Source organism: Sus scrofa, chromosome 14, assembly GCF_054392235.1.
Source record: "Sus scrofa isolate SSC_HxYL_T2T_F1_AM1 chromosome 14, Sscrofa_HxYL_maternal_Yorkshire_Landrace_v2.0, whole genome shotgun sequence".
In the NCBI taxonomy this organism is placed as follows: Eukaryota; Metazoa; Chordata; class Mammalia; order Artiodactyla; family Suidae; genus Sus; species Sus scrofa.
The window spans coordinates 41,050,334-41,075,256 of NC_139396.1; the positions used below are offsets into that span (position 1 = coordinate 41,050,334).

General features: G+C 44.6%; 1 protein-coding gene across 16 annotated transcripts in view; it reads left to right on the forward strand.

Annotated features, from left to right (window-relative positions):
* MFAP3L (microfibril associated protein 3 like) overlaps positions 1-24,923 on the forward strand; it is a 190,748-nt gene that overhangs the window by 31,330 nt on the left and 134,495 nt on the right. For 4 of the 16 annotated variants that reach the window (XM_084994799.1, XM_084994796.1, XM_005670484.4 and 1 more), the window contains one exon: positions 354-5,760. In XM_084994799.1, coding sequence (XP_084850925.1) covers positions 354-1,282 — 929 coding nt within the window. In that variant the 3' untranslated portion in view covers positions 1,283-5,760. Of the gene's footprint in view, positions 1-353; positions 5,761-7,533; positions 10,198-24,923 lie in introns of those variants that run through there. The other 12 variants (XM_084994800.1, XM_084994798.1, XM_021073249.2 and 9 more) reach the window with 8 other exon arrangements.

A 24,923-nucleotide genomic window follows, 5' to 3' on the forward strand; every position in this document is an offset into this window, starting at 1 on the left:
TACCGGGTTTTCCAAATGGTTCGTTTTTCTAATTTTTCTCCAGGATGTGGAATCACACAGTGTAATTTGGTGCTAAGAGTACATACAGCCTTGTGAGCTTGAGTTTGAGCCTCGCTCACCTGCTTCCAAACTGGTGACTGTAGGAGGTGGCTCAGTGTACATGAGCCTCAGTTTCCCTGTCCCATAAAATGGGCTAGTATTATGGCCCCTCCCCAAGTTGCTGGCCCAGTCAGTGTCCCCGCCCCCACCATCCTCAGCAGTGGCCGAGGTGGTGGGAGATGCGCCCAGTGCTGTGCGGGGTGGTCCCTGCAGGGCAGCTCAGGTCCTATCTGACAATGTCCTCTTCCTCCCAGCAGGAAAGTGGCAGATGCTGGACGGCCTCCTGAACATCACCAGGGTGTCCTTCTCAGACCGAGGTAAATACACGTGCGTGGCCTCCAACGTACACGGCTCCGTGAACAACACGGTGACGCTGCGGGTGGTCTGCACATCGGGGGACATGGGCGTGTACTACATGGTGGTATGCCTCGTGGCCTTCGCCGTGGTCCTGGTCCTCAATGTCACCCGCCTCTGCATGATGAGCAGCCATCTGAAGAAGACCGAGAAGGCCATCAATGAGTTCTTCCGTACCGAAGGTGCCGAGAAGCTTCAGAAGGCCTTCGAGATTGCCAAACGCATCCCCATCATCACCTCCGCCAAGACGCTGGAGCTGGCCAAGGTCACCCAGTTCAAGACCATGGAATTCGCCCGCTACATCGAGGAGCTGGCCCGCAGCGTGCCGCTGCCGCCGCTCATCATGAACTGCAGGACCATCGTGGAGGAGCTCATGGAGGTGGTGGGGCTGGAGGAGCAGGCCCAGAACTTCGTGCGCCAGGCGCCGGAGGGTCAGGAGGCTGCCGGAGATGAGGTCTACACCATCCCCGACGCCCTGCAGAGGAGCGACTCCCCCGCTGCAGACTCGGACGCCTCCTCACTGCACGAGCAGCCCCAGCAGATTGCCATCCAGGTGTCCGTGCACCCTCAGTCCAGGAGGGGGCCCACGGACGACCAGGACGGGGTGCCGCTCGAGGCCGGAGATGGTGAGGATAGTGAGCCGTCCGCCGGACGCTCCCCAGAGTCTGCGGAGCCTTCCACCGACATCACGTCCACGGCGCTGACCTCTGAAGAACCTACGCCGGTCGAGGTACTAGACCGCGCCCTGCCACCAGCTCTCCTGGAGACCTCAGAACCGGCCAGGGCGCCTGACGGAAAGGCCTGCGTCATCTATGAAAGCCATGTGTAATCGCCCCCTAAGCTATGCACACCCGAGAATCAGGGCTGCTCCTCCCAGCACAGATGCAGTCGCTCTCGCCGCTAAGCCTTACCAGAAGACGCCCTTCCCATAGGTAGGAGTGAGGCCGTCCGTGCGCGGCTGGCGTCTTCCCAGAAAGAGGATGCGAGCCACAGGGTGCAGGTGTTGGGGGGGGCGGGCGTCTGCCCAGCGATAGGATTTCAGGGGCTCTCTTCTGCCAAATACCTTAATTGGTGATGCCCTTTGGCCAAGAGTCCCTGACTAAAATACTCTTGAGTTCAAGAACCCTGTCCAGTGCACACCACGTTGCTTTTCCTTTTAGAAATTATAGCTCCGCTATGGTAGCCACTGCACGTCTATGGGTCTGTTGCACTTTCTTCTCAGTTTGTACCCCCTCTCTGTTCCTCTATAACCAAGTGGTGGTTATAATGATAGGAACGCTCATCCTCCCGTCTGGTCTCGTCCCCCTTTGCTCCTTGGTCCTTATTTCCCCCCTGGCCTTGACCTCAGAGGCTGTGGTGTCCCGGCCGAAACCCACCAGGCGTCTGTTATACTCCAGAGCAGTTGCCAGCCTCCTGAGTTCTGTCGTTTCCCAGGCCTGTCTTCGGACAGTGCTTTTTTTGTTTCCCATGAAGCTGCTTTTGTGAAACTGAGAGAAAAACCTTGCCCAGGGATAGCACTTTAATAGCCAAATAAAAATGTGTTTACCTGTCTGATTCTGAGAGCCTTTTGCTGAGCTCAGCTGAGATTGGAGGGAGACTGAAAACTTGAATTTACCCCAGCTGTCCAGGAAAAGTGCTGTTTTTACGTTGAAGTGACGTCATCCCCCACACAAGGTTGCTGCTGTTTGTTTCGCTCCCAAAGACAGAGGTGCCTGATGAATCTGTGTAGGTGTAGAACACGCGCCTCCTTTGGGGGCTGCCAGGTGACCTAGACACTTGGTTTGGGGCAGCACGTGTTCAGGTCCGTGGGGTTAACCTGGCCAGCCCACTTCTGGGAACTGCAGGGCTAACTTGTCCATCCTTGAAGGGGAGAGTGAGAGGTAGAATAATGGCATCAGGTTTCACGCCAAAATTCTTCAATTAATGTTTGGTCCCATAAGAAAGCAGTTATGCAAGAGGCAGGTCGATGACATGGAGGAAGAGGGAAGTAGTCGTCCAAGGGCCAGCACTCACCTGTCAGAAGCACCGGCCAGACAGGCTCTGAGCATCCACTTAGATGGTTCACTGGCCCACAGAACCAAGCCAATACAGTCACCCTGCCCTTCTCTGCAGTGTCTCAAAAAACTCATTAGGGCAGCACCTGCAGTTTAGATGTAATTGTGGGAAGAATGAGAGGTGTGATTTTGTTTCCATTTAGGAGCAGGGGAGCCATGACTTTGAAATCTTGGTGAGGATCATGGCCACATCAGGGGTTCTCTGGAGATTACTTGGGCCACACTGATCGTGAGAGAGCAGACCCGATGACTGTGGCTCACTCTCACTATGAATAATTGACCTTAGACACCTCCCTTGGTTTAACCTTTCTCATCCACAGACATGGAGGTGCTGCTCGATGTCTGGCTCAGATACCTATAGTTTTATGGAAAGTTTGCCATCTCCCATGAGGTCTCCCAGCAGTATTGAGAGCAAAAATGTACATGTGACCTTAGATGCTCTTGCTGCTGACCTTTCCAGCAGGTGTATCTGGCCCTGTACCTGAAGGCAAAGGGTCTGGCTTCAGGGGTGTCTCTCTTGATAGATAATGGTGTGGGAGGCAGTCTGACAAGACAAAGACTTGGATGGGATCCCTCTTGGCCACAGTGGCCCGTTGCCATCAGTTAGGGGGGTCAGGTGGTCACTGAAAAGTGAGTCAGGAGCCATCAAGAGAATCCTCGACCCCCATGGGTCGCTCTGGGCCAGAGTTTTCTGTATGTGTGTTGCAGAAAAGTTTTATCTCCAACTCTCAGAGTATAAACATTCACCATGTGTTGTGGAGGTCAGCAGATTCTGACCATGGATCTGTTCACCCAGAGCAGCCACAGGAGCTCCCAAGTCCATGTTGTTACACTGCATGAACTTCTCCCACTCTGTCCAGTTCTTGCTCCACCAAAGCCCATGTGCAGATTCCCACCCAGAAATTACAGGGAAGCGTGTCTCCCCCCATTGAGACCCAGATGAGGGTGGAAAGTTAAAAGTTCAGATTTTTTATGAAGTGGGAGCAGAGATGTGTGACCAAAGAATGTTTTCAGGTTGGTTTTCACTTCTTTCCTCTGGGGAGATTATCTAGATTTTCAACATGTTCCCCCTCTTTCAGGCATCAGAAAGCTCTTGATAGACTAATAGCCAACCAAAGAGGGGGCTGGCTGGCCATGAAGATCCCTCCATCCAGAAAGGTTCCCCTGTCCTGTCCGTGCTGTAGCTTCTTTACAAAATGAGCGAGGCATCGCTGCTAGAACAGGGAAGGTAGATGACCTCGTGACTTTCAGCTGGCTTTTCTAAGATAAATTAAATCGTTCAACTCCATAGAGATTCCTAGAAATATGGTTGCATGTGAGAGAGAGCCTGCATGCATGTGTGTGCACGCGACACACACACGTCAGATGCATTTGGGCAGTTTTCAAAGCTTAATGCTAAATCCCGAGCCATGTCCCTTGGGTCTTAGCTCGTCATTCTCAAAAGCAAGCAGTTCCTGGTTTCTGAGTCATCTGGTCGTATCTCTAGTGATTTTTTTTTTTTCTTGAAATTCTAGAACTGATTCAGATATGTGTGCATATTTAATATTCCCTTAGATGATCTGTAAACTTGGACGGTATTTATTCTAAATGGGGGAAAAAAACAATTTTATACTGCAAATCTATGTAATTTATAATGGTTTTGTTTTATATATTATATTTTCATATCTTTAGGCACATCTACTAGTCTCATCTTTTTGTATATCATACTTGACAAAAAAGAAACACTAATACTTGACTAAACCTCTAGGAACCAAATGTGATACGTATAACGTCTAGAAGGGGCTCTGAAAATACCTGAGTGTCCTCCCCCATCCTGAGCATAATTGCGCTGTGTCTTTGCACCCAGAGTTTCTGATTGATCACAGATGCTGATGAGGTTCCTTTTTTCAAAACCAGGGCCGAGAGGCTTGATGTCCCGCCCAGTGGAGGCTGGGAGCTTCCCTTTATCTTTTTTACTCTGGGTTTCATTTTCGTGGTTGGAGTCTGTGTGGTCCAAACTTCCCTTTGAAGGGCAAACGTGAGATGAGAAAGCAACATGCTAGGCAGACTTGACTTGAGCAATGGCCATGTAAGTTTCACTGGACCCATAATGTTTCAAATCTCGAACTTGGATCATTGTTTCTGGGTGATCTCAGATCTGTCTGGCTCTTTAGCTCATGAAGAAAACATGAGGTACAATAGTGTTTGCATGTTTTGAACCGACAGCCTCTAAATGTAGTGCAGCCCACACAAACCAGCTCAACCCTAGAGATACTGGTCCCAGCCAGCAAGGCAGAATGTCAGTGTTGTGCCAGAACTGAAACACCTAACCACAGCCCCTGGCATCCTGTGAACAGGGCTGCTCCCAGTGTCTCACTGGGGGTATTTACCTTCTGTTTGAGATATTCTCTTTTGTACTCAGCGCAGTCCGCAGTCCGACGACCATCCTGTACCTGTCTTCACACACCCTTTTTGCAGTCCCTTTAGATCCTAATCCTGGTGTCTGTTCTTTTGCAACTAAATCGTTGGTACTCTTTAAATATCTACCATTGTATGTTCGCACACATACTTTGAGCATCTGTTACCTCCCCGGTATTAGTCCTTTTTACATTCACCTATTCATTTAAAAATCCTTTAGTAGATCACAGAGTTCATTCCTCTAATGGCTTTTAGGGTTTCTACAGTGATTAATCAGGTCTGAATTAAACAAATCAGTGATAGGGAAGAAAATGAAAACAATTGCTGCTTATGCTTTATCTGAAGGACTGAGTGTTGGTCTGTTATACCAGAAAATATCGTGTGAGGGTGATAATCTTTACTCGACATTTTTTAGAGATGTCATTTTTAAGGGCACTAATGCTTAGAATACCACAATCAGAATCGAAGCTCGTAGAGAAGGTAGAGACAGAAGACAGATAGTTCTAAGCATATTCTGGTGTAAGTCATTTTTATTTAACCAGCAATGAAAACCTTCAATGTATCTCTTGGGCACCCTCTCGCTGCTCACCGTGAGTCAGGGTCACAGAAGATGCTTGATGTATTGTACCTCTGGTCCTAGATGTCCTTTGTTAAAACTGGAAAATAAGACAGCAAAATGTATCTGGGTGGAAATGCCAAACTGTCGATTTGTGAACTATAAATGTTCACTTTTTAAAAATCACGTAAAAGTGTAAACAAATTACTAATACTGAAGTGGATATAGCAGCAAAAAAAAAAAAAAAATGTGACCGACCCTGTATTTTGGTTATTGCTTTAATAAAGGATTTGCACAGGCGTGTCAAGTGTGTCCTGCCCCATCTCGGGGCCATGTGAGTGTGGCCTGATTTACTTTTTCCAGTGGAAGAAATCAGTAGTCAATTGTCATCCCTACCTTTTGCATTTGTGGCATATCTTGGACAAAAGGGAAAAGTGAATTAGTTTTTATGTATATCTACAAACTTTATCTAAATTCAGCAGTCTTGGGAGTTTCCATCATGGCTCAGCAGTAATGAACCCAACTAGTATCCTTGAGGACGTGGGTTCAGTCCCTGGCCTCATTCAGTGGTTTAAGGATGTGGCTTTGCCGTGAGCTGTGGTGTAGGTCACAGATGTGGCTCGGATCTGGCATTGTTATGGCTGTGGCATAGACCAGCAGCTGCAGCTCCTATTCGACCCCTAGCCTGGGAACTCCCATATGCCATAGGTGTGGCCCTAAAAAATAAATAAATAAATAATTCAACAATCTAATTCTGTCCTGACAAATGTTATAGCAATTTATCTAAAGAAATAGTTTTAGGCATTCTCATTGTGGCTCAGTGGATTAAGAATCCAACATAGTCTCCATGAAGATGCAGGTTTGCTCCCTGGCCTCACTCAGTGGGTTAAGGGTCCGGCATTGCTGTGGCTGTGGCTGTAGCCTGCAGCTCCAATTCTGATTTAACCCCTAACCTGGAAACTTCCATATGCCATAGGTGTGGCCATTAAAAAGAAAAAAAAAAAAAGAATTTTAAATATGTACATACCATCAAGCTTATTGTATAGAACCCCAGGAGTTCTCGTCGTGGCACAGTGGAAATGAATCCAACTAGAAACCATGGGGTTGCAGGTTCGACCCCTGGCCTCCCTCATTCGGTTAAGGATCTGGTGTTGCCGTGAGCTGTGGTGGAGGTCGCAGACGTGGCTCAGATTCTGCGTTGCTGTGGCTGTGGTATAGGCTGGCTGCTGTAGCTCCGATTGGACCCCTAGCCTGGGGACCTCCATATGCCGTGGGTATGGCCATAAAAAGCAAAAAAAATAAATAAATAAAACTCCAAAAGACCAGAAAACTCATATGCCCAGAACATTCCACAGGAGAAGGTGTTAGTCATGGATCCAACATGAAACCCCTAGGCAACACCCAGTCCAGGGCAAATCTGAGAGCATGCTAAAGAGATGCCTTTTTCTTTTCTTTTTTTTTTCTTTTTGCCATTTCTTGGGCTGCTCCAGTGGCATATGGAGGTTTCCAGGCTAGGTGTCGAATCGGACCTGTAGTTGCCAGCCTATGCCAGAGCCACAGCAATGCTGGATCTGAGCTGTGTCTGCAACCTACACCTCAGCTCACGGCAACACCAGATCCTTAACCCACTGAGCAAGGCCAGGGATTGAACCTGCAACCTCACGGTTCCTAGTCAGATTCACTAACCATGGAGCCACGACAGGAACTCCAGGAGATGCCCTTTTGAACGCTTTGAAAGTTGGATTCCTCTCACATGAGAGGAGATGCGGTCATGTAAGCAAAACAAGAAACAACCATACCAAATGGAAAAGAAACACCAACAAGCCAGGGTTTTGCTGTAGCTAGAGAGGCAAACCAAACTGAGTGAGTTACCTGATAAACTCTGCATGTAACTAAGATCCACCAGTTCTCTCAAGCAAGAAAGGGCTTAAGAGAATTATGCTGACTTTAATGGGAAAATTAACGATTGTGCCATCAGAGAAGAGAAAACAGGAAGGTTTTGTCCTCACCGAGTGATTTTGACTGGTGCATGTTTTCAGACCCAGAACAAACAGTTGCTAATTTTTTTTACAGGTTTTGGAATGATGTGTTCTGCATGGGCGCCAATCAGAGGAGCCTAGGTAAGGCGTAATGTTAATGTGAGTGCTTTTCAAAGAAGCATGTGGTCACAGAGTTAGAAGGTTAGTGTCAGGTGTTGATTTCTCTGTCTTTCTGGCAGAGGCCCCAACACACAGCTTTACCTCTGCTTGAACATCTGTGATGAAGTGGAGCCCCTGACCACACACCGTACTTACTCCGTGGTTGGTAGGTGTTAAGCACTGAGTTAAAAATTTTAAAAGTAGTTCCACCCTAGTCCTTGTCGAGTCATCTGGAGCTGAAAGCATGAGTTTGTCCTGCCACAATAAAATCGTCCACTTATTGTCAACTCGAAAATTATAAACAAACTCATATCAAAGAGATTACCCCCAAAATGCAGGTGCTGCTGGCACTGTGACATTAATTACAAGCCATGTGACAAGCCCACTTTTGAGTGAATGGTCTCTGCCAAATGGGTATTGGAGGCAGAAGTCAGGCAAATCAAGCGCTTTCTTAGCGCCTGAGTTGCCCTGAGGCTGTAGCTCACTCAGTAAAGGACGTTTCAACCACCCCGAAAATGAAAGAACCAGCAGATTAAGTGCCTCAGTAGTTTAGTATGTTTTGGAAAGGACATTAGAACTGACATCTTGAAAGAAGTGTATTCATTTGTGAAGTGGCTCATTGAGGTATTTTTAAATAACAGGTGAATTAGCCAGTACCAATTACATTTAACTATTAGGTAAAATGAAGACACCAAGAGTAAAATAAGAATTTTCCTCAGATATTAGGTAACATTAAATCAGCTGAAAAATATGAAGATTGATACAGCAATATACATTTTTCAAAAAGCAAATTTCTCACTACCAATGGAGTGAGTTTTCTTATAGCTGGCTTATGTTTAAAGCTTATTATGGAATAGGAGTTCCCATGAATCATGCCAAAAAATCACCTGCGTATAGAACTCCTAACAAAATTAGGGGACTTTTTGTTGCTCAGTTTAAATGCTGTACAGCATCTGGTTCCTGAAAGTTTTCCTAATTCTCGTGAAGCTGACATCATTGGAGACCGAGACATGATAAGGATCTTTGGTTTTCGGTTTTTTTTGTTTTTGTCTTTTGTCTTTTTAGGGCCACACCCACGGCATATGGAGGGCTAGGGACCTAATTGGGGCTAGGGACCTAATTGGGGCTACAGCTGCCAGCCTACACCACAGCCACAGCAGTGCTAGATCTGAGCCATGTCTGCAACCTACACCACAGTTCTCGGCAACACCGGATCCTTAACCCAAGAAGTGAGGCCAGGGATCGAACCCGCAACCTCATGGTTCCTAGCCAGATTTGTTTCTGCTGTGCCACAACGGGGAACTCCCGGTTTTTAAGTCTAATTGATGATGACATCTGCTGTGGTCATTTATTCTACCCAGCTATTTCATGAGGTGAATAAAGTTGTCCCAAAGCTTTAGAAAGATTCCTGATTCCGAACATTAAGGTTTTTACATGAAGGGGGGGGGGAATGACAAGTTTGTCTGAAGAAAGAGGTAAAATTCTTCAGAACCATCTGTATGTACCATCACCCTCACAGTTGAATAATGTTTCCTTTCTTTCCTGAGGGCATTCCCTCAGCTTTGGGACCAGTGGACCAAGCTAACATGTAGGAGTTAAGGTGCTTTATGATAGGAAACATTCATTCACATACAGTAGACACTTGAACATAAAAGAGGTAAATGTTAATGTTGGCTCTGTTTGAAGGTATTTTAAAACTGAAACATGACAAAAATTAGGACCTAGCACCATGTTTGTAGAAATATCATCATCTAATGAAGAAAATTGAAAGTGCTATGACCTTAGAAATTGCAGAAAATGTAAATGCATTCCATTTGTGGGGGGAAAAAAAGGAAGATGACAGCTCATATCGGGAATCTGTGATCATTAAAGTTTTATATTTTGAGATATATTTGTGATATTTCTGAAAACCTGCCAGATCCTGAAAAAAGGAAAATAAATTTAACTCAAAAATAATAATAATACATATAGATAAACAGAAATTCTTATATCATGTTAACTGTTTTATGTTACCTTCTCTTGTTCCATAATGGATTTGAGGTGATTGAGTTAAATATATTTTGCTTTCTGTGTTCTTTGAAATTAGTAATTGCTGTGTTTCATAGAAGTTCGCTAATTCTCAATAACCAGGCTACTTTACTAATCAAACATTTTACTCCCAGTCATTTTGAATCAATGAGAGATTTTCAATGACTATAAAAGCAGAACAGCTGGATGATCTAGAAATATTTATCTGTAGCTTAAAATGGAAGGTTTTCTTGATAACATGAGAATAAGGTGATTATACTAAGCTCACAAGTAGACTGCATGTTTGTGCCCTCTGAAATCGGGAGTTGAACCCCTAACCCCAATGTGATGGCATTTGGAGGTGGGGGCTCTGGGTGGTGACTAGGTCGTGGGGATGGAGCCCCAGCAATGGGATTAGTGCCCTTATAAAAAGGCCCAGAGGACTCCCTCGGCCCCTGCACCACATAGAGACACAGCGAGAAGACAGGAAGTTGGTCTGAACCAGACACCACATCTTCCAGAGCCTTGGATATGTGTGGACTTTCCAGCCCCCAGAACTATGAGCAATAAATGTTGTTTGTTTAAGATGCCAGTCTATGCTAATTAGACTTTTGATTTTGAGGTAATTCTAGATTCCCATGGGGCCATAAGAAATAGTACAGAGAGGAGTTCCTGTCGTGGCTAACAAATCCGACTAGCAACCATGAGGTTGCGGGTTCAGTCCCTGCCCTTGCTCAGTGGGTTAACGATCCAGCGTTGCTGTGAGCTGTGGTGTAGGTTGCAGACGAGGCTCGGATCCCACGTTGCTGTGGCTCTGGCGTAGGCCGGAGGCTACAGCTCCGATTCGACCCCTAGCCTGGGAACCTCCATATGCCGCAGGAGCAGCCCTAGAAATGGCAAAAAGACAAAAAAAAAAAAAAAAAAAAGAAAGAAAAAAGAAATAGTACAGAGAAATCCCATGTAGACTTTACCAGTTCCCCCAAGGGTAACCCTGTTACAAAAGCCAAGGGCACCATCACAGTCGGGGCATCAGCACTGACACCGTTCCCCAGTCGTCACCAGTGTTACCCTCCTTTGTGGGAGTGCATTTTGTTCCGTGACGTTTTACCACATGGAGTTCTGTGCATCCACCACCTCTATCGAGATGCAAAACATTCCATCACACAAGGCCCACCCACCCTTCTCCCCCAGAATTCACTTTTATTTTTACATCAGTGAACTTTGCTTAGATAATCAAAGCTTACCTGGAGCCAAATGGAACAAGTGTGTTTCTCCAAGAGAAATATGTGCAAATTTATCAGGTTTTGGATGTCCAATTTCCTGTTGCTTTAGAAAGACTTGTACCATGAAGTCAGACAGGTGTGGTTTCTGAAGCACAAAGGAAGGCAGCCAGGCATTTGAAATCCTAGAAAACTCCTGCAAAGCGGGGCCTGAGGCTGCAGCAGTCGCAGTGTCCTGTTTGGAGGGACACATGGACCTCCAGCTCGCACCATGATCTCCACAAGCCAGAGGATGCACAGAACATGGGCATGGCTGCCACGTCCCTTTACAAAAATGTCTAGATACACTCCAGAGGTTCCAAACCTCAGGGCACAGTGGTAACAAGTCTTGAGTCAAGGTCAGCCTCTGTGACCCAGGTGATCTGTTAGCCTTGCTCTCCTCTCCTGGGGCAGGATGGGCGTGGAGATGAGTGCCCCTCAGCCATGATGTGGTACCTGTCACTCCTCATGTACAGAGAGAGCATTAATGCCAGGTGACATCTCCAGGGTTGAAATTGAGAGAGCTGGCCACAACATTGAGGAAAAGGCTCTCTACTGAGGTCAGAAAAGTGCCGGCTGCAGATTTTGGAACAGGGTTGTCTGAGAAGCCTTGAAAAGTCCTCACCTGAAGCCACTGCTGTGGCACCAGGAAGGATTCCTTCAGAGGAATGTTTTTCTCTTACCAGGCAGGTGTCCTAGACCTGTCAGCAGTTTGGCTCCGCCAGGTATTACAGGTACGGTGTGGGTTGGTTTAACACCATGCCCCTGCCTATCCACTAGCTGAGATCTGAATGTTGAGGAGGGTGCAGGGGACAGCTGCTGACCCAACAGGGCTTTCCAGAGTGCCAGCCCTGGACGGCGCCCTGAGCAGCCAGAATGCTGGACGCTAACCTCTGGGAAGCAGGAGAGGAGTTGCCCAAGGGAAGCCTGAGAAAACTGGAAAATAGCCACTTGGTATTGCTAGCCGGGACCCGCCATGCCCAGACACAAGTGAATTTTTAAAATACAGCACACAGCTCCTACATTAGTTTTGTGCATCAATTGTTAAAATTACAGGAGTTCCCGTCGTGGCGCAGTGGTTAACGAATCCGACTAGGAACCATGAGGTCGCGGGTTCGGTCCCTGCCCTTGCTCAGTGGGTTAACGATCCGGCGTTGCCGTGAGCTGTGGTGTAGGTTGCAGACGAGGCTCGGATCCCGCGTTGCTGTGGCTCTGGCGTAGGCTGGTGGCTACAGCTCCGATTCAACCCCTACTGGGAACCTCCATATGCCGCGGGAGCGGCCCAAGAGATAGCAACAACAACAACAACAAAAGACAAAAAAAAAAAAAAAAATTACAGAATTACACTCTAATTTCTAGCTGAGAAATCCCTCCGGGTTTGGTCTTGGTTGTCTCCTTGGTGACACAAACCTCAATGCTTGAAGCATTTCATTCTAAGCCCATCAGCAGAGTAACAAAAACTCAAGTTCTTAAACCATTTCTAGGAAATGAGTCCCAGTGATAATGGAGGGCAAGACTTCCCGTTAAACAGCAACACTGAAGCATCTTTCCAATACTTGCTTATTTTCGGCATGATGCATTAACTAGGATACTTGGTTTCCATCAAGTTCTAAAACGTTTTTTTTTTTTTATAATTGGCACCTCAGTGAGGTTGCTGAGTTTCTGCTCAAAACTGAGGACTAAGCACAAGACCCATACACCATCCAGGTGTATACTGCATATACTCTATCCAAGGACATTCGGGTTTATTCTGCACCACCAAAGTGCTGCTCTATTTCCTCCCCCTCTGCTGCATGTCACAGTCTTACAGTACTGTTTATTCTCACTTATCAACAATGGAGTGGCACGTTTCCTGTCATTTTTGGTATCAAAGAATATTTAGATAAAGCTGAGTAAACCCTTAAGTCTTTTCTTTGGTTCCCCTTGGTAACAATACATACCCTTCTTCTGGCGTTACAGGCAGTTTAGCCTAATAGATGATCCCATGTTCTAAAGAACGAAACTGTAATTTTCCTGAGACCATAATAGATTCTGCAGCTACCGCACTGTGAGCTCTGCCCAGACACAGTCACAGCCGTATCCCCACTGTGCTTCCCAGCAGCCTTTAGTAAACGTTAATGAAATGAAAACAAATGTCTTCTAGCCAATTGGAATTTACTGGCATTGGATTAAATGTCTTCATTCAGAAGACTCAGTGAAGGGGACCAAATAGATTTTGAAGAATCTCTTTGCTCCTGAAGCCACACTTGGACAGACTGCCCCTTTTCAGGATGGGGTCTTTTTTTTTTTTTTTCAAGAAATAGAATCTACCTCTTCTCTTTTTGTTGAACCTGAACCTAATATTTTTTTAAAAAGGACCGTCTAAAAGTCTTTTGTCCACTCTTGGTGAGACAGTTTTCTGCAGCTAAAAACCTGCAGCGGATTCACAAGAAGAGCAGTGATGCTGCACTCCCTTCTCTCTCACCTCCTGCCATGTCCTTCGCCAGCTCAGTTCATCCCCTGGAGAGTGGAGCAGGTTAAACCACATCCTTTCTGCCACAGAGGTGCTAGGGGGAACAGGTGCACCCTGGCTTCCTTCTATGTTTCTTTTACCTGCCAAGGACAGCACAGTCCCAGGGGACTGGGTCTGGGGAGTCCCATTTCTGGAGCCCTTGTGGCCCTCTTGTTAAATCTTCACCAGAGCAGACCCACCCCAGTAGAAAAGGCACCCACACAGAGTCGATGGGCTTACATGTCCCTAAATGACCAGGTGTGTGTCCCCACAACCACCATGTGATTTCAGGGCATAAACAAGGTGGCACTGCCCTCGGGCCGGGTTGTCGGAGCAGGATGGGGCTCTGGGAAGTAAGAGGGTATTTCAGGATCCAGGAGGAGAAGCTGCAACACAGCAGGTGGGTTATCCTGACTCCCTCATGCTGCCACCGAGCCATGGACTCCGCCATCACCCCCAAGTGTGTCCTTGTGTGAAGGGCCACTGCTCAGCTATTCCGAGGGAGACAAGGGCCTTCCTCAGGGGTCCCGGCATCCCCAATAGGCAGCAAGCACTTTGCTGTCCTGTCCTGGGGTGGCCAGATGCTTTACAGAAGGCTGGGCACAGACTCACCTACAACTCCAGGCCACAGTCCCCGAGGTAGGGTTTTAGGGCTCTCATGTTTCCACCCTAGTGATCTGATCCCTCTTTCCATTCTCGGTCACCCTGGACATCCTCAAAGGCACAGAAGTATGTCCAGATGGTCATTGCTTTCAACGCTGTGGGTTCGAATTTCCCCCATATTTACCAGGTTTTGTGAACGGTGAGCCCTCGCACTTCCTTACTCCACCTTTCCTTGAAGACTTCACAAAGGATCAGGCCTAGTTCACCTCTGCCAGGCTGGTTCCTCCTTGCTGTCCTGACCCCCAGGCCTCTCCCCTCTGATCAACCCCTGGCATAGGAACCACCATCAGAACAGTAGCATTGCTGTTCACCCTTAACCTTGGGAACTGTGCAAACCCCTCTTAGAGGCTGCCGGCTCTTGGACCCTGAACTGCTTCCCTGTGTGTCAGACTGTTGGTGTGCTGTGGGCCCTGCTTTCCCATCATGCTGCACACATCTTTATGTCTGCACATCTGCAGGTGCGCCCCTGCACGCGTGCGTGCACGCACACACACACACACACACACACCCTGCAACCAGATGCAGAAGAGGGGGAGCAAGAGGTTGCTTCCAGAGCTGTGCTTTCTCCTGTCCCCTCTCAGAAACGGCTGTGACTGAAAGTCAGGAAGATGGGCTCCTGATGGCAGCACCCCCCAACAGCCCCCACATGGTCTTGCAACGGTGGGACTGACATCTGAATCCTGAAATCCTCCCTCCCCTGTGAGCACCTCCATGATTCCCATCTGGACACAGATGCACCCACCGCCAGATCAGCCAGGCCTCTGTCTTGGTTCTGACACCGCCCTCCCATCCGAAAGTTGAATGACCACCCAGCCCAAGTCCACACACTTCTGCTCTGTCTGCTGCAGCCACTCTGTCACACTCCCGGCAGCACATGGTCCCTTAATCCAAGCACCGGACCTGAGAAGGACCTGGCCCCTGGGCTCCCTCAACCGCCTAGCGTCCTGCTGTTCTGCTGCTTGCTTATGTAACTCCCGCCCTGCCCAGCCTCCTGATAATTAATCCTCTTTCTTGGCATCCCTAGGTATTCCTTAATTACAGGGTGGAAATCCTTTTGAACCCTCTTTGCATCGCTCTTTTACCTGTCTGCTCTGTGTCTCTGAGCTCCACTTGACCCCTTTATCCACACCTGACAGAGGACCTGTTGGGCATCCAAAGGGGCCCAGCTGCTTTTTCCTTTTTTGTGAATGTTATGCAAATAACATTGTAATTGCCCTTATGCAATACTCAGGAATTCGGTTTTGCCAGTTATCAAGTGCTTCCTTTGTAACCTGCCCTTAAACTGAGTCAGAACAAATCGCACCTTGGTATCTTATGACATTAGCTTCTTACCCAGTATGTTCATTGAAAGGGATAGAGTTTATTTACTATACAGTTTTCCAGATCTAATAATCTCTGGATTTACTGCTGTTTTATACTATGTATTAAATTGACACTAAATAGCAGGGAAACAATTAAGGGTAAGAAAATGTGGAGGGTAATCCTAGACATGTCTCAGATTTCCTCCAATGTGAGTCTATGGTGTGTTGTTTTTTTCTGCAGGTCAGCTGGTTAGAGGTTCCTGAGGTCCAGCAGGACCTCCTGGTGTTAACTGGTAACTAGGTAACGTGCATCTCATCATCTCATGGTACCACAAGTGAACAGCAGGGCTTCACCTTGATCAATAGAGAAATCTGCCCAGCAAAGAAGGAAACATTTGTTTGTATAAAAGTGCCCTTCGCCTTGGTATTGGGGCATGTAATCTCAGCTCACTAAAATGTGTTTTTTTTTTTTTTTTTAGTAAAGCAAAATAATCATTTTTGGTAAAGTTCAAGTGATAATCTTCAGATGAAAGGCCAAAAAGTTGGGGAATAATCCTGAAGCATATATGTTATTCAAACTCTCAGATTAAGACTATCTCTGAAATAGAAAGCTAAGCTATCTCTCCTGCTTTGCAGTGAAGATGATCAAGAGTTCATCATCCCTTAAAAAATTCTCCCTCATGGGATCAATAAGGAACCAGCTGAACCAAAGAATCTCCCTTTTCTTTCAAAATTTTATTTCGTTTTAATGAACCAGATGATGATAAGGTTTGGACACACAAAACAGGCTTCGACAGAAAGCTGGTCACTCTTTAGTAATTCACCTTTCTTTATTGGGTGTTTATAACAGACAAGGAGATAATCAGCTCCAAGAACATAAAAATGAACAAAACCCTGGAGTTCCCTTGTGGCACAGCAGGTTAAGGATCGGGCATTGTCACTGCAGGAGCTTGGGTCACTGCTATGTTGTAGTTTCCATCCCTGACCCAGGAATTTCCACATGCCATAGGTGTGGCCCCAAAAAATATAGAATAAGACCTGGTTCCTGTCCTCAAAACTTCACCTATTTAACACATAAAATACGCAGTAAATATCTACAAGAGATGATTTTTTAAAGTAATAAATGCCTTCATTGATAAATGAAATCTTAGTAAAAGTCAAGGGAAGAAAACCATTCTTTTGCCTGGAGAAAGTCGGGAGAACTTTGTGAAGAAAAATATATTTTCGGGTCCTCTGTGAAGGGCTGGGGCTTGGACAGACAGAGGTAGAGTCACGGTGAGACTGGAATGGAGGCAACACCGGAACTTCTGTTGGGCTGCAGCAGAGAGCGTGAGGCAGGTTGTGCTGGGAGAAGGTTGGGAGATGGGCTGGGGGTCACCTGCAAGGCCAGTGGGCAGTGTGGACTCAGGCCACATGGGCAGGCCTGACCGCTGCTTTAAAAAGAGGCTCTGCAGCGGGTGAACCCTCTGTGGAGCCATCAGAAGGCTTTTGATGGGTTGGAACCAGGTGGGTGGAGAGTCGGAACCAGGTGGGTGGAGGGACAGTGGAGCAAGCAGAGGGGACAAGAGAGGTGTTTCTCAGACGGCTACTCACGAATAGTGCACAGGGTTCCCTTTCTCCACATCCTCTCCAGCATTTGTTATTTGTGTTCTTTTTGATGACAGCCATTCTGACAGGTATTAGGTGGTACCTCATTGCGGTTTTGATTTGCATTTCCCTAATGATTAGTGAGGTTGAGCATCTTTTTGTGTGCCTGTGGGCCATCTGCATGTCTTCTTTGAAAAACTTCTATTCAGTTCCTCTGCCAATTTTTGAATAAGATTTTTTTCTCTTGAGTGTTATGAATTCTCCCTCCCTTGCTCTCTCTCTCTCCACATATATACATACATACATATATATTCCTTATCAGATATACGATTTGCAAATATTTTCTCCCATTCCATAGGTTACATTTTCATTTTACAATTTTATTTGCTGTGCAGAAGATCTTTAGTTTGATATAGTTCCACTTTTTTTCTTTTGTTTCCTTTGCTTTTGGTGTCAAAATTTTTTTTAAAAAATCATTGCTAGGACCAGTGTCAAGGCGCTTACTGCCTATGTTTCCTAGGAATTTTATGGATTCAGGTCTTACATTCAAGTCTTTACTCCATTTTGAGTTGATTTTTGTGTGTGGTGTCTAGCTTCGTTCTTTTGCATGTAGCTATCCAGTTTTCCTACCATTTTATATTCTTGGCTCTTTTGTTGTAAATTAATTGACCATATAGACATGGAAAAGACCTGAATTCTCTAAATATAAAACATTCTTATTACTGTCATCATCCATAAAATTGATTCATGAATGTCATTAGCATAGGACTTTGGATCAGTAAAAATTATACTCATTTTTTTTCTTTTCTCTGATCTGGCCCGGACCGCTGCTAAAGAGAAAAGCATCCGCAGCGGTCCGGGCCAGACTGAACCCTCCTCCATCCATCTTCAGTATGTCACATATTGAGTGAGCAAGCCACCTCCCTAGAGCTGTCAAAGCACAATTCTTTTTCAGACTCCTAGGTCTAAGGGCATTGAAACTAGCCATCAGCTGAAATAACAGGAAAAACAAAAGAAGAAAGGAATCTAGGAATACATGCTACACTATTCATGAAATTTAAAAGTTGAAGTTATCACATACGAAAAGCAACATTTTACAGGGATGCTCTGGTTTCTAAAGCCCACCTAACTACAGATGTATTATTTATGACTAGCTTTCCACTGTGACGGCCCAAGATCTGTCTGGAAATAGCATCTTGCCATCACCTCATACTTCTCAGCTCTCTTAAGGATCAGCAAGCAAATATTACTGTCAAACATCACAAGCTCCCCAGAATATTAGAGGTGCATAACATTATCAACCATGATTTGGGCCAGTAATATAAAATGTTGGAAAACATGCTTTTATGGGGTTTCTTTGTGTGTTTGTTTTGCCACTGAAGCATAAACATCAAATATCAGAGGGAAAATGTACTGATTCACTAGGTCGAAATCTCTCAGAAGCTGAAACACATTTCCAATGGTTGCCACGTAACTATTTTAGACCAAAGTATTTCTACAGATTGAACTTCTGCCTAATCATAAATCAGCTTGCTTCAACCACCCAGATGCTATGGGCAAAAATAGTAATTCCACACCAAGTTATTATTAGCTTTTGCTGCCTGAATCATGGCTAAGATGTCTTTGTTTTTAGAAGTAATATTGGCATAATCGAATTGCAGTCAATTTGAATATTTTCTTCCTGGCTCGTGCCTGCTATTAGCAGCTCTTCGTTAGAAAGCCTCTCATAAATTAACAAAGTATCCTTTTTCAGCTTTGTCAGTCTACCTATAAAACAAAACACTAAGGAAGTCTAACCTACTGTGTACATTACAGTAACAAGCGTTTTAGTTGTAAAACATTGGTATTGGATGTAAAACATTGGTATTGGATGTGGCTACTGTTGTTTTAGGTCTAGGGCTGTAACACTGAAGCCAATCAACCTGGCAGAATGAGAGATTCAGAAAGAGTGAGAATTACCTATTTATTACACAAGGTATTACCATCAGCAGTCAAGTCACTGGTACAGGTTGGCAACACCCTTCATCTAATAGGGAGCATGAAGTACACAGATCAGTGCATAAACATTTGTGTCACATAAACGTGTGTATTGAATTGGAGCAATCATTGGGGCCGTTTTATTTCACTTGATTTTTAAAAAGCTTCAATCTTAAGGTCAGAGTTCTAAGCCAACTAAAATCCTCTCTATTAGTGGATATAATATAGATAATTTGAAATTTAGTTGTTTCATTATTCAGGTCTAAGTTGGGTATTACTTTTCTTTTTTCTTTTTTCAAGCCAAACCTGCGGCATATGGAAGTTCCTGGGCCAAGGGTTGAATTGGAACTACAGCTGCTGGCCTACACCACTGGAACTACAGCTGCTGCCCTACACCACCACCACCACAGTCAAGGCAACTCAGGATCCTTAACCCACTGAGCAAATCCAGGGATCAAACTCGTATCTTCACAGACATTGTATTGGGTTCTGAATCACAACAGGAACTCCATGGGTATTACTTTTAAAGACAGGATTTGGTGTTTTTCCAGACTAACAATTTAGGTTTGACATGAGTTACTGGCCCAATTAACTCTTTTATGAAGTAGCTCTTTGAGGAAATTGGGCCAAACTGAATGGAGGGGATTTAAAATCTGTGATCTTGGTTTTGCCGGTTTCCCTTCTTCCCCCTCCCCCACCCCTGCTCTCTTTGGGTCTCAGCCCCCACACTTCTTCCTGGTCGTATGCTTCTCCAGCGGCTCGTCAAATCTCCAAGTAACTTTGATAACTATTTTTTTTTTTTTAATAATTTTTTTATTTTCCCACTGTACAGCAAGGGGGTCAGGTTGTCCGTACATGTATACATTACAATTACATTTTTCCCCCACCCTTTGTTCTGTTGTAACATGAGTATCTAGACAAAGTTCTCAATGCTATTCAGCAGGATGATAACTATTTAAACCAGATCAAAGGATACCAGTGGTAGAATTTTGGGCAGATGGTCATGGGCAGTTAGATGCTTGGAGGGAATCTAAAAGGGGGTTAGGAATCTCTCTCTTACTCTAGCTGCTGTCAGCAATTGAAGGATGTTGAGAACACCCCATCACTTCTGCCTCTGCTTACTGCAAACTTTTGCCAGACCAACCCCCAACCAGTACCCTTAAAATAGATAAGCCAGGGACACTGGCTCACTCTGACCCACCATTCTCATGTCAATAAAATACGAATAGCTGTAAATAATTTAGAAGGCCCTTACTGAGAAAAAAATGGCAAAGCATTTCATTGTACAGTGGCAAAGAAAAGTAACATTTTAAATCGGATGAGATCGAAGCACTGACAATATTTAATAAAATGTTTCTAAGCAACAGGGTAAACTAATCAAAGAGTTTCAATAGAGCTAAAATTAATAGATAAAAGAGAATCCAAAAATAGCCTCACTTTCTTGTAAGCAATTCAGTTCTGGAAGGTAAAACTAACTCCTTCCTCAAACTCAAACTGTTGAATAATAATCTCTTTACAAACATCCAAACATTCCCATGGGAATAACCATGTTAGTAACCCACAGCACATGGAATCAAATCCAATGCCAAATCCTTTAACCCACTGCACTGGGCAGAGGATCGAACCCATGCCTCCGCAGAGACCCGAGCCACTGTAGTTGGATTCTTAACCCAATGCGCCAGGACGGGAGCTCCAATAGCCAGGTATTATTATGTATGAAAACCTTGGAGAGTAAATACTGCAGAACGGTGATGATTTAAATGCCCAAGACATAATAAGTTCTGCTCTTCTCTACCTTTGGTTATTAAGATAACTTACAAATAAAAAGGAAGGCTCAATACTGCCTTTTATGTATGCTTTAGGTCCATCTAAGTGGAAGTTTTGGTATTCTATTGCTAATGACACCCTAGCTTTGCAAGCAAGAAAGATTTTCTAAAGAGAAATTTAAATGTCTGTAATAGACCTGAATAAGTATTTAATAGATTCCATCTAGAAGAGAATATGAGCTCTTTTCATGTTACCTCAATGCCACAAAACCAAGAACAGTTGAATACTTGTGGATCAATTTTCCCACCACTGTGGCTTTGAAATGACAGCTTAGAAATTGGGAATATTCTCATAGCTTTCCCAAGGGTTGACTACAGTGTGTGTGAATGTCCTTTTTACATAACAGTCTGTGGAGAAGCCTCGTGGCATACAAATGTGTATTCTTGGCTCGCTTTTACTCTGCACCAAAAAGCATGTTTAATGGACTCAAAAAAGGGAAAAAGGAGGCCCTTTTTCTGATTGTTGGTCTGATTGACAAACCAGTACGGTTGCTGGTACAGAAAGTCAGGAAGGGGACATGCAGATTGTTTCACCAGAGAGAAAGGCATGTAGTGAAATACATCTGTCCATATGTACATTCATGCAGGAAGCATAGTTTTTAGAGTCATTTATTTGATTAACCACTTTTTAGAAAACTCTGTAATAGACCTGAATAAGTATTTAATAGATTCCATCTAGAAGAGAATATGAGCTCTTTTCATGTTACCTCAATGCCACAAAACCAAGAACACTTGAATACTTGTGGATCAATTTTCCCACCACTGTGTTTTTTTGTTTTGTGGGTTTTTTGTTTGTTTTATTTTCTCTTGTAATGGTTTATTTATGGTTTAGTTTATGTCTTCAAAGTTCATCCATGTTGTACCATGTATCAAAATTCCCTTCCTTTTTAAGGCTGAATAATTGTGTAGACTTTTTTTTTATTGAGGTATAGTTGGTTTATAATGTTTCAATGTAAAGCAAAGTGATTTAGTTATATATTTTTTTCAGATTCTTTTCCATTATAGATTATTATACGATATTAAATCTAGTTTCCTGTGCTGTACAACAGGACTTTGCTGTTTATCTATTTTATAAATAGTAGTGAGTATATGTTAATCCCAAATTGCCAATATATCCCACCCCACCTTTCCCTTTTGGTAAACATAAGTTTCTTTTCTATATCTGTGGGTCCATTTCTGTTTTGTAAATAAGTTCGGTTGTAGCATCACTTTTTTAGATCCCACATATAAGTGATAACGTAGAGTATTTGTCTTTCTCTGACTTACTTCACTTAGTATGATGATCTCTAGGTCCATCCATGTTGCTGAAAATGGCATTATTTCATTTTTTAATGGATGAGGAATATCCCATTGTGTATATATACCACATTTTCTTGATCCATTCCTCTGTCGATGAATACTTAGATTGTTTCCATGTCTTAGCTATTGCGAATAATGCTTCATTGAACACTGGGGTGCATGCATCTTTTTGAATTATAGTTTTTGTCTTTTCTGGATATATGCCCAGGAGTGAGATTGCTAGTTCATATGGTAATTTTTGGTTTTTTGAAGTAGCTCCATACCGTTTTCCATAGTGGTTGCACCAATATACATTCTCACCAGCAGTGAAGGAGAGTCCCCTTTCTCTTACATCCTCTCCAGCACTTGTTACTTATAGACTTTTTGATGATGGCCACTCTGACTAGTATGAGGGAATACCTCATTGTGGTTTTGATTTGCATTTCTCTAATAATTAGTGATGTTGAGCATCTTTTCATGTGTCTGTTGGCCATCTATAGGTCTTCTTTGAAGAAATGTCTCTTTGGGATTTCCTGTTGTGGCTCAGCAGAAGCCAATCTGACTAGCATCCATGAGGACAAAAGTTTGATCCCTGGCCTTGCTCAATGGGTTAAAGGATCCAATGTTGCCATGAGCTATGGTGTAAGTCACAGACAAGGCTTGGATCCCAAGTTGCTGTGGCTGTGGTGTAGACTGGCGGCTACAGCTCTGGATTCAACCCCTAGCCTGGGAACCTCCATATGCCTTAGGTGCGGCCCTAAAAAGACCAAAAAAAATGTCTCTTTAGGTCTTCTGCCCATTTTTTGATTGGGCTGTTTTTCTGTTTGTTTGATGTTGAGTTGTATGAGCTCTTTTTATATTTTGGAAATTAACCCCTTTTTGGTCACATTGTTTCACTGTTTACAAATAGTTTCTCCTATCCCATTGTTTGTTTTTTCATTTTGTTTATGCTTTCCTTTGCTTTGCAACAAAAATACATATTTGGGGAGTTTCCTGGTGGCTCAGGGGGTTAAGGATCTAGTGTTGCCACAAGCTGTGTGGCGTGGGTCCCAGAGGTAGCTCAGATCCAGTGTTGTTGCAGCTCTGATTCGACCCCTAGCCCAGGAACTTCCATATGCCGCAGATGAGGCCCTAAAAAGAAAAAAATAAAAGATCAGCTTAACCTGCCCCTGTCTTTTTTCATGAGTCTGCTTGGTGGACATTTTTTAATGAATTTTATTACATTTATAGTTGTACAACGATCATCACAACCCAATTTTATAGTATTTCCATCCCAAACCCCAGTGCATTCTCCCCACCCCCCAACCTGTCTCATTTGGAAACCATAAGATTTTCGAATTCTATGAGTCAGTATCTGTTCTGCAAAGGAGTTCATTATGTCTTTTTTTTTTAGATTCCACATGTAAGTGATAGCATATAATGTTGGTGTCTCACTGTCTGGGTAACTTCACTTAGCATGATGATTTCTAGGTCCATCCATGTTGCTGCAAATGCCACTATTTCTTTCCTTTTAATGGCTGAGTAATATTCTATTGTGTATATGTACCATATCTTCTTTATCCACTCCTCTGTCAATGGACATTTAGGTTGTTTCCATGTCTTGGCTATTGTATATAGCACTGCAATGAATATTGGAGTATGTGTATCTTTTCTAGTCATGGTTTTCTCTGGATAGATGCCCAGGAGTGGGATTGCTGGATCAAATGGTAATTCTACTTTCAGTTTTCTGAGGAATCTCCATACTGTTTTCCACAGTGGTTGCACCAATTATACATTCCCACCAACATTGTAATAGGGTTCCCATTTCTCCACACCCTCTCCAGCAATTATTGTTTGTAGACTTTTGCTTGGTGGACATTTTTCAGCCAAGGTTCTGATATTATTGTTTTCATTGTTTTTTTAATTCCTGCCACTTTCTAATATATCTCACAAAGTGTAAAGTCATCACAAAGTAAAAGGTTTAAATTTTTTACAGAAAACGATGAAAATTAGCAGTGTCCACTTAAAAGCACTTCCTCAAAACCTGAAACTGAGCTGCCAGATGCTCCTATAGTTTTTTCCTGAGGGTACGGCATGCCGCCCCCACTTCCTAATGTTATGCATCTTAGGTTCTATAATAAGTACTCAAGAGAGATAATACCGTGAGGTTTCATTCAGACATTCTGCCCACAGGAACACTGTCTGCCCTGCCATCAGGGGATATCTAAATGGCACCACACCGAGTGGCAGAGTAGTAGGTCAGCTATGGTTCATGGTGGGATAGGGTGAGGGGAACAGTGCTGAGTGGATGGGAAAATTAAGCTGCTTTAATGCATTACATTTTATCTTTGTGAGTCAAGCTGCAGAATGTGTTTTGCCTCGTTCTAGATTAGCCCTTAAAATGTCCCATGTAGGTAAGTCCTCACCTGGGAGACCCTGCCCGTGCCCCCACAGGGCAGCCCCACTGCTGGTTCCTTCAAGAGTCTAGGCTTGTACGTTGTCATTAGAGTCATCAGAAGGGGTTCTGGGCCAGTTGGAGAGTGAAGACCACTGAACAAGACAGCTGATCTGTCTCGTCCCCTGGATCAGCCCAGAGCTTCCGTATGAGCTGTGTGCTAACAGCTTAGATCATGAGACCTGCCGTTTCAGAGGCCCTAAGTGGCTCCTGGTTGCTGCACAGATCAAGGTTAAGCTCCTTTAGTTTCAGTCTCTGTCCTGCCCCAGCCATCTGAGGAGTGGCCCTGTGCAGGGGTCAGGTGTCCAGATTGCAGTCAGACTGCTTCAAATCCTAGGTCTACCTCTGGCCGGTTGGGCAAATAACTGCCTCCCTGGGACTCAATGAGCTGCTCTGCAAGAGAGGCGGTGACATAGCTACCTTGGGGGCAGTGGTAGGAATCAGGTAAGTGGAAATCGGCCTGTCCTGGGCATGGTGCCCACAGAGAGGAGGTGCCATGTGT